Source organism: Chrysochloris asiatica, unplaced genomic scaffold (assembly GCF_000296735.1).
Source record: "Chrysochloris asiatica unplaced genomic scaffold, ChrAsi1.0 scaffold00083, whole genome shotgun sequence".
NCBI classification, from domain to species: domain Eukaryota; kingdom Metazoa; phylum Chordata; class Mammalia; order Afrosoricida; family Chrysochloridae; genus Chrysochloris; species Chrysochloris asiatica.
This window is the reverse complement of record NW_006408601.1, coordinates 838,833-848,225: the sequence shown is the minus strand read 5'-3', so window position 1 is coordinate 848,225 and position 9,393 is coordinate 838,833. Positions and strand designations below refer to the sequence as shown.

The 9,393-nt window shown below is 45.6% G+C and overlaps 1 protein-coding gene across 1 annotated transcript in view; it reads right to left on the bottom strand.

Moving 5' to 3' along the window:
- PARVA (parvin, alpha) overlaps positions 1-9,023 on the bottom strand; it is a 218,388-nt gene extending 209,365 nt beyond the window's left edge. Inside the window, 2 exon segments of the mRNA XM_006878178.1 lie at positions 8,764-8,902; positions 8,904-9,023. Coding sequence (XP_006878240.1) covers positions 8,764-8,902; positions 8,904-9,023 — 259 coding nt within the window.
- Between the last annotated feature and the right edge of the window lie 370 nt (positions 9,024-9,393).

Here is a 9,393-nt window from a genome sequence, read left to right as displayed (position 1 = left end):
AACAAGGAAGAGAGTGATTAATTCTACAGGCTAGGAACGGAGGTATCTGGGACCATCAACGGAGAAGAGCCGAGAGCGGGTCCCTACCCAGAGAAACAGAGATGCCTGAGATGGAGACAGAGACGATGACAAGGAGTAATGAAGCGGCTGGAGACTTTGGATCCAGAGAGGGAAAGGGACTGTGGACCGAAAACGGGGAGTTGGGGAAAGTGTAGGGGGCGGGGTTCTAGGATATACCATTTGGTTGGTTGATGATGCATGGAGGGGATTGGAACCATGGCAATGAGATGATATGTGATGGAATGAATGTAAAACTAATGTTCTCTCATGTAAACTACCATATAATTCACAGTAAAACATAAAAAAACAATACTGAAAGTATCATGGACTGCCTGAAGAACAAACAAATCTTTGTTGGAAGAAGAACAGCGAGAATGTTCCTTAGAAGCCAGAATGGTGAGGCTTCATCTGTCATACTCCAGACATATTATTAGGAGGGACCAGTCCCTAGAGAAGGACATCATGCTTGGTAAAGTGGAGGATCAATGAAAAAGAGGAAGACCCCCAATGAGATGGATTGGTATAGTGGCAGCAGCAATGGGCTCAAGTGTAGCAACAGCTGTGAGGATGGCGCAGGCCCGGGCAGTGTTTTGTTCTGTTGTGCACACGGGCACTATGAGTCAGAACTGACTCCACAGCACCTACCAACAACATTCCTAAAGTAGAAGCAATGGTGACACTGTAGAATAAGCAATGGACCATTTACTACAAGGTCGGCAGTTCAAACCTACCAGTAGCTCCTTGGGAGAAAGATGAGGCGTTCTGCTCCTGTAAAGGTTTACAGCCTTGGAAACCCTGTGCAGGGTCGCTATGAGTCGGAATCAACTTGGTGGCACCTAACCAAAGAATCTCCAATGTGGACACACGTTGAGTTCTGTCAGAAGGGGTAACAAGCACTGAGGGTTACATACAATGCCATGGATGAAGGCCAGCAGGGCCATACATACGTTCTTTTTCTTTCACATGCGCATGGAAACACCATGGTCAGGGCAGGTGCACTCTAGTTCTTATACTGACATCTTTACTCTTGAACACCTGAAAGACGTTTTGTGCAGCAGTCATCCTTGAAGTTGCTTGACAATAGGCCTCTGGTCTTGGGGCGGGGATAGGGGGCTTTGTGTGTTTGCCAAATAATAACAATAACTATGAATGTTTTCCCATGAAGGATAAAGAGATTTCTTTGTGAGCATTTTTATAAGACACACACATAGAGCCAGAAGGTGGGACCTAGATGGAGTCAGGAGACCAGAAGAGTCAGCGAGGTTACAGCACAGTTTGGAGTAACATGGGGGCTCCCTTAGTGAGAATAAGTTGCCCATCACTGGGTACCAGTTAGCTAGGACTCATAAGGAACATCTGTTAAGTGCCTAGTACTGTGCTACTACGTACAGGTGATACAAATGTGAGCAAAACAACCGTAACCACTGCCCTCATGAAACCTACGGAGAAAAGGTCAGCGAAGGGACCAGACACATGGCTTGAGCCAACAGAGGTCTCCCTGTCCTGCAGGACTCTGGGCCCCAGGCCCCAGGCCAAGCCCTCATGTGGATGTCCTACTGATTTCAGGCTGCAGAAAGTATTTAAAAACTTAACAAGATCCTTACATCTTTTTTAAAAGATTAAAAAAATTTTAAGTATTATTGAATTCATTGTAAGGTTTTCCCCAAATGTTTTCTTTTTTCCATGACAGTGAGTGGAGATTTTCAGATGCTTATAAATGTTTATATGAGGATTTCATCTCTTCTCATGTACTAATAGCTAAAACATAATTATGAACTGTGCTTGTTAACCAAATAGAGATATTCCATGAGACAAGGAGGCCAGTTCCTAATATGGAAATGTCCTTGGGCTGGAGCCCACTTATCCTGGTCTCTATCTCCTCCTCCTGACACAAAGGTACCTTCATTAGTGGAGGAAAGAAAGAGGTCTTTGTGATGATATAATTCCCAGACCACCCTACACAGACAATAAAACTGAATTTGAAAGAAGCCTGCTGAAATGAGAGCTCAGAAATCATGGCAGCCCAGAGGTTAGTTATCCTGTTCTTAATGCCAGAAATGGGCAGATCACACCAGAAAGAAGAAGAGGTTTGTCTAACATTACACAGCCAGTTACTGGTGGGGTATTTTCACCCAGGGAAATATGGGGAGAGTCACCCCATAGAAATTCCAATCTCATTATGTCTTAAATAGTACCCTAGGCAGGCATAGTACCACAAGGAAGAGGGCTGTCACCATAGTGACATACACATCGAAAGAAGCAATGTGACCCATGTGATAAAAAGGTAGGAGCAAGATGTTGTGGGACCACTCCACTTAGGGAGCAATGGAAGGCTTCATGCACAAGGGTTAAGTCTTAATGAATAAATAGGAGTTTCCTTTATAGAGAATATGGACCAGCACACTCTAAAGCAGGTGTGGAGAACCTTTTTTCTGACAAAATTTCTAACATCATTTGTGGACCATATAAAATTATCACCTTAAAAATTAACCTGCTATATTTGGTCAAATATTTAATTAAATCAGCACTAATGTGATGACTAAGGAACTCTGATAGTGTAGTGGTTACGAATCGGGCTGCTAATCTCACGGTCAGCCGTTCGAAACTACCAGCTGTCCCGTGGGAGACAGATGAGGCTTTCTGCTCCCGTAAAGATTTACAGCCTCAGAAACCCTGTACAGGGTCACTATGAGTCGGAACTAACTCCATGGCACATAACAACAACAACGTGATGACTGAAACTATGGTTGCCTTGGCAGGGCCAGACCAAATGATTTTGAGGGCCTTATCCGGCCCACAAGGAGCTCTGGTAGTGTAGTGGTTACAAATCGGGCTGGTAACCTCAAGGTCGGCAGTTCAAAACTACCAGCAGTTCCGCATGAGAAAGATGAGGCTTTCTGCTCCTGTAAAGATTTACAGCTTCGGAAACCCTGTGTCGGGTCACTATGAGTTGGAACTAACTCCATGGTACTTAACAACAACAACAACACACAGCAGCCCACAGGTTGGATGTTCCTCACCCTTGCTCTAAACTGGAAACCTGTGAAATAATATGATGTTTTGGGGAATGAGGAATGGTTTGGTGTAGTTAAAGTTGAAGCTTCTTGGAAGGGAAATAGAGGAGATATGCCCCAAAACATCCAGTCCCAAAAGAAACAAGTACCAGAAGATTTTCTATTAATGAAATAAACTCAGGCATCTTTTCAGAATGTTAATGGGAAAAAGAAGGAACCTAGAGGCACAAGTGTTAAGAGTTTGTTGTTGTTGTTGTCAGGTGCCATCAAGTCGGAACTGACTCATAGCGACCCCATGCACAACAGAACGAAACAATGTCCGATCCTGGGCCAACCTCACTACCGCTGCCACACTTGAGTCCATCAACGATGCCACCTGGCTGATCCATCTCGTTAGGGGTCTTCCTCTTTTTCTCTGACCCTCCACCTTACCCAGTATGATATCCTTCTCCAGCAACTGTTCCCTCCGGACAATATGTCCAAAGTAGGAGAGGCGAAGCTTAGCCATCCTGGCCTCCAAGGAGCACTCTAGCTGCACTTCTTCCCTGAAGAACAAACAAATCTTTGTTGAAAAAAATACAACCAGTCCAAAGTAGGAGAGGCGAAGCTTAGCCATCCTGGCCTCCAAGGAGCACTCTGGCTGCACTTCTTCCAAAACAGATCTATTGGTTCCTTTGGCAGTCCATGGCACTTTTAGTATTCTCCTCCAACACCACAACTCAAAGGCATCAATTCTTCTACGATCTTCCCTATTCACTGTCCAGCTTTCGCATCCATATGAGGTTATTGAAAATACCATGGCTTGGGTCAGGCGCACCTTAGTCCTCAAGCTGACATCTCTGCTCTTCAACACTTTAAAAAGTTCCTGTGCAGCAGATTTGCCCAGTGCAATACGTCGTCTAATCTCTTGACTGCTGCTTCCACGAGTGTTGATAGTTGATCCAAGAAGAATGAAGTCCTTGAGTTTAGTGGCTAACTAAAAGATAGAAGATTTGAACCAATCAGTGGCTCTTCAGGAGAAAAGACCTGGAGATCTTCTCCCATAAAGACTGCAGCTTAGAAACCCTATGGTAGCTGTTCTATTCTGTCACATGAGATCAATGGCACAGAACAACACAGGAAAAGAGCAGCAAGGAAAAAATGGAGATGTCAGAAAAGGGATGTTTGGCTATGTGAAATCTGGAAAGAATGACTTTCAAATGGGATGAAGGGATCTCCTTGGGAGGTGCTAGGACCAGAAAAAAGCATGAAAGGAAAGGTGTAAATATGGGTGGGATGGCAGGACTTGAAGGAACTCATACCTGGTACTCAATTGTCTATCTCAAGGTTAAGGAAAGATTTGTATGGTGATGGTTTGGACCAAGCACTCTGGAAAATGAGATTGCAAGCTGATTATCAAAGAAAAGAATTGTCCAGAAGTACTGAGAGCACAGGTCCCTCTTCAAACCATAAATCTGGAGAGAACTCAGTGAGGAGGGTTTGGGGGTTTTCCCAGCAACACTGGAGAGCCACTAAGAACCAAATGTTAATTATTAGCTTATTATAAGAATTATAAAAGCCCTCCTCAAACACTTCAGGAACTAGATAAAATGCAGAATTCTGGGGGATAATAAATAAATGCTGACCTTTAGCCTTTAGCCAACAGACTCAGTTTAAGATAGTGTTCCCAGGAAGAGCAAGTCTTGAGGACCCGTCTGGAAGAACAAGGGTAACAAGTGGGCCTTTGGTGAGTACACTCTGAAAGGTTCGTCTAAGAACCTACCCAGGAGGACCAGACATGGGAACTAGGGATCTAAGATGGTCACTGGCTCCTTGACAGAGAAAGCACAGGTCACTGAGAGCCAGCACAATCTCACCTCCAACAGGGCATTTCAGACCCTCCCCAATGCCTGCTTCAATGGGGCTCACAGAAACACCAGGGAGCAGCTGGAGTTGGGAGGCTGTGGTCCCCTTTAACTGAGGCACGTTCTCTTTGTTAATGGACTGAATGAAGAGAATCTGGATTTAACATTTAAGAGCTTGTATTTGGTTTCAAAAACTCAACTGAGTGAATGAAAGATAGGAGACAGGGTCTGGTTTAGTAGCAAAAAATATGAAAACGTCTTTGAGTCAGCTGACAGCAAGCTCAATAAGCGCTAACAGTGTGATGTGGTAAGCACAGTAAAGAAAAGCAATTTTGACGGCATTAATAGGATATGCTGTCAATGCTAGAGCGAGAGGGGGCAGTCCAGTTCCAATCCAGGATAGCTGAATTAAAAGACCAATGTACTGTGTTGACTTCTGGCCATCTCACTGCTAGTCATTGTCCATACCCCCAGCCCCCTCTCTGGACCCCAAAGGAGTTGACCCCTACATACTGCATCACCCAGCTTTCTTTGCTGTGGTGCCTTCCAGCTGGGTTCAGTCAACAGGAAGCACCAGCAGGAGATTTGAGGGCAAAAAGAGAGGGAACATGTAGAGTGTTTCTCTCTACCTGCCCTATCTCCTTATATCTTTATGGTGGTTGTATCCCTCTACAAGCACAATTCCAGTTGGGAGGGGCTTCTTCTATAGCTCTAGTTCTCAATTGGTTCTGGGTTCCTCTCCTCGTCCCTTCAGGCTTACAGGTGGTAATGACTTGCCTCTATTGCTAGCCTCTAGGTGGATCATGACAAACTGTGGACAACATTGCAGAGAATGAGTATTTCAGAATATTGTGCTCATGAGGAACCTATACATAGACCAAGAGGCTGTCAACTGAACAGAATAAGGGGACACTGAATGGTTTAAAATCAGGAAAGGTGTGCACCAGGTTGTATCCTTTCATCCTTCTTATTCAATCTGTGTGCTATACAAATAATCCGAGAAACCAGATTATATGAAGAAGAACATGACATCAGGATTGGAGGAAGACTTATTAGCAATCTGTGATATGCAGATGACATAATTTTGCTTGCTGGAACCCAAGAGGATTGCAAATACTTACTGATGAAGATCAAAGACTACAGCCTTCAGTATGGATTGCACCTCAATGTAAAGAAAACAAAAATCCTCACAACTAGACCAATTAAAAAAAAAAAAAATGCGACAAATGGAGAAGACATTTGAAGTTGTCAAAGACTTCATTTTGCTTGGATCCAAAATCGACACTCATGGAAGCAGCAGTCAAGAAATCAAACAACATAATGCATTAGGCAAAATATGATGCGAAAGATTCTTTAAAGTGTTCAAGAGCAATAGTATCAGTTAGGAGCTAAGGTGGGCCTGACCCAAGCAATGGCATTTTCCATCACCTCATATGCATGTGAAAGTTGGACAATAAATAAGGAAGACTGTAGAAGAATCAATGCACTTGAGTTATAGTGTTGGAGAAGATTATTCAAAGTACCATGGACTGCCAGAAGAACAAACAAATCTTTGTTGAAAAAAATACAACCAGAATGCTCCTTAGAAGCCAGGATGACAAGACTTCATCTCTCATACTTTAGACATGTTATCAGGAGGTACCAGTCCCTATAGAAGGGCATCATGCTAGTAAAGTGAAGGGTATGAGAAAAAGAAGACAACCCCCACGAAGCTAGAATGACACAGTGGCAATCGCAATGGGCTCAAATGTAGCCATTGTGAGGATGGCGCATGACCAGGCAGTGTTTCATTCTGTTGTGCACAGTGTCACTATGAGTTGGAACCACCTAGACAACACCTAACAACAAGGTACCTCAGCATCCCTTCTTGATCCCTAAACTCTGCCCATACCTCTATAAACAATTCCTTCACTAAATTGTTTTCAAAATTCCTGCTAGGTAAGAAGACACTGGCTGGGTGAAATAGAGTTTCCAAGAACTAGGTTACTCAACTTTGAAAAGTTTGAAGGACACCATCAGATTGTCCTGGCTCCAAGAACAGAATACAGGTCCTCTCCTTTTCGAAAGTTTGCTTTATTCCACTTGGTTTTTTAAAGATCTAATTAGTACCTGTTTTTGCTAATTGAAAGAAATCAAAAGAGGATTTTCACTTTTAAACAACAAAAAAAGTTTGTTATGCAAGGCGCTGTTAAAGAGTGCATCCCAAGAAGCTACAGTGGCATCACCCAACTTCCTGAGAACTACACTCAACACTTCAGTATGGAGCCCCCCTAGCTCTGAACCATGTCTGTGAACACTACATGTTAGTGTTATTTTAGGTTTTATATGTGATTTGGCATGAATTGACACGTTATTTTTTTGGTCCTGGGAACACTCAAAAATTTTTTTCCATATAAATTTTTTGTTTTATGACATTTGGGCTTAGAACAAGCTTCATAGGAATGCTCTATTTTCAGATAGCGGTAGAAACCTGTAGTAATAGTTACTGAAAGATCAACTTTTGGCTCAGTATAAACTTGTCTAGAAATCTAACAAAGGTGAGGTAACTTCTCAGGCCATTAGCTTCAGTAATTCTGAATTGCCTCATTTGGGGCTGAATGAGCCCAGGTGAGGAATGATATAAGAAAGAAAAGAGTGTCTAAATGGAGGTATTTACAAGGCAGGATTTCATGATTTGCTATCAAGTGTACACACTCAGATAATATTTTACCAAAATAACCAAATTAGGAGAAAACATTTTGGTACTTCTCACTGCAGTCTAGAGAACAGAAAGCGAGTGCTGTGTTGTTCAAGTTGATTTCTTTATTACTGCATGAAATTTATTTTCCATCTCAGTATCATAGCTTTCAAATAGGTGGTTCATCCCAAATCTTGATTCCCAAACCACTAAGCAGTCTTTTTTTTCTTTTTTTTAAATCCAAGCAACTTTTATCACTAGTTCTTCTTGAGAACTGTCACTTCATTTTGCAAGTCAAAAAAAGGAAGGCAAAGTCAGCCCACGGGACAAAACTTTACATATAAACTGTCCTGGGAAAAAAATGTGGCCTCAATTCACCCTCGTGGGAAAAAAGAAAATGGTTTTTGCAATAGCTCTTGACACCTAAATTCATGAAAGGGTAGCGACCTAGGATGCTACATCTGTGCCTAATCCGGGTTTTTTCCCCGTGAGCGTGAGTTTTTGTATTTATTACACTGCAGCAGCTCTAGGACCGCCAGCAATTCACTCATTCATTCAGCAAGCATGTTAGGTTGATCTTCTTCAGTTAATAGAGCCCTGCTTAGCCCCGGGGGCGGACAAAAGATCCAAGGAGGCCGAGGCTGCACCCAGACTAAGTAGGTCAAGGATCCGCCACATTTCAAAGACCAAAGATGGCCAAAGAGTGAGCGTGCCGGCGTCCAGAAAAGTTTAAACAGAAACTTGGGAAATGCCAGCCTTAGGGCGCAGAGAAGGCGGAGACCTGGGGCCTTCGGGAGGACACCACCTCCGGGCGGGATCCCGGCCTGGGCTCCGGTCCCTCCGTCTTCGCCAATGCCACCGCTTCCTCCGCCCTTCGCCCCCGCAGCGCCGGCCTCCGACCTGGGCGCTAGGCCAGGTCCGAGGAAACAGCGCCCCGGTCACCAAGGCGGGGCGATGGCAACGGTGGCCCACGGGACGCGAGGGCCGCAAAGCTGGGCGCGCACTGCTCCCCAAGAAGCGCGTGCCCGCGCCGCCGCGCGCCCCCACGGCGCTGAGCACCCGCAGACACTCCCGCCGCGGACACTCCGGCCGCGGCCCTGGGCGCACGAGCCCCACGGGCCCCTGCCCCCACCCCCACCCCCGGCCCACAGGGCCCGGCTGCACTCACCTTCCTTGGCTTTCTTTCTCCGAGCCAGAGTCCCTCCGAGTTTCCCCAAGAAGGAGTCATCTTTCTTCCTGGAAGGCGGCGACTTGGGAGTGGGGGACTTGGGAACAGAGGGCGATTTTTGCGGGGAGGTGGCCATGGCAGCGGAGCAGACAGCCACGGGCCGGTCAGGACGCGGAGCTGGCGCTGAGCGGACGCGGCGGGCGGCGGCGGCGGGACTGAGGCTGCGGCTTTCCAAACGGAAGCGGAATTATTCCAAGCATTTGAGGCAGCTCACGCTCGCCTTTCCCTTCCCTCTCTCCCTCCCTCGCGCCGCCCTCCGCTCTGGAAGGAGCTGCGTGCTCGGGCCCCTCCACTGCCCGGAGCAGAGAGGATGCCCCAAATCTGCCCCTTGCAGGACATGTGGCCTTAACTGTTTATGTGTGGCACTCGAGCCTGGAAGCCCCATTTCCCTCCACAATGCACCCAGCATAGATTCTGGCACAAATCAGGGGTTCAGTCACTGCATGCCGAACCAAACCAACTTGCTCTGTCTCTCTGTGTCTCAGCTGCTTGGAGCTCACTCTTTCTCTGGATTTTGCCTTTAAAGTTCTTAGGCCCATGTTTTGTGCCCACGAAAGGGAGCCAGAGCGG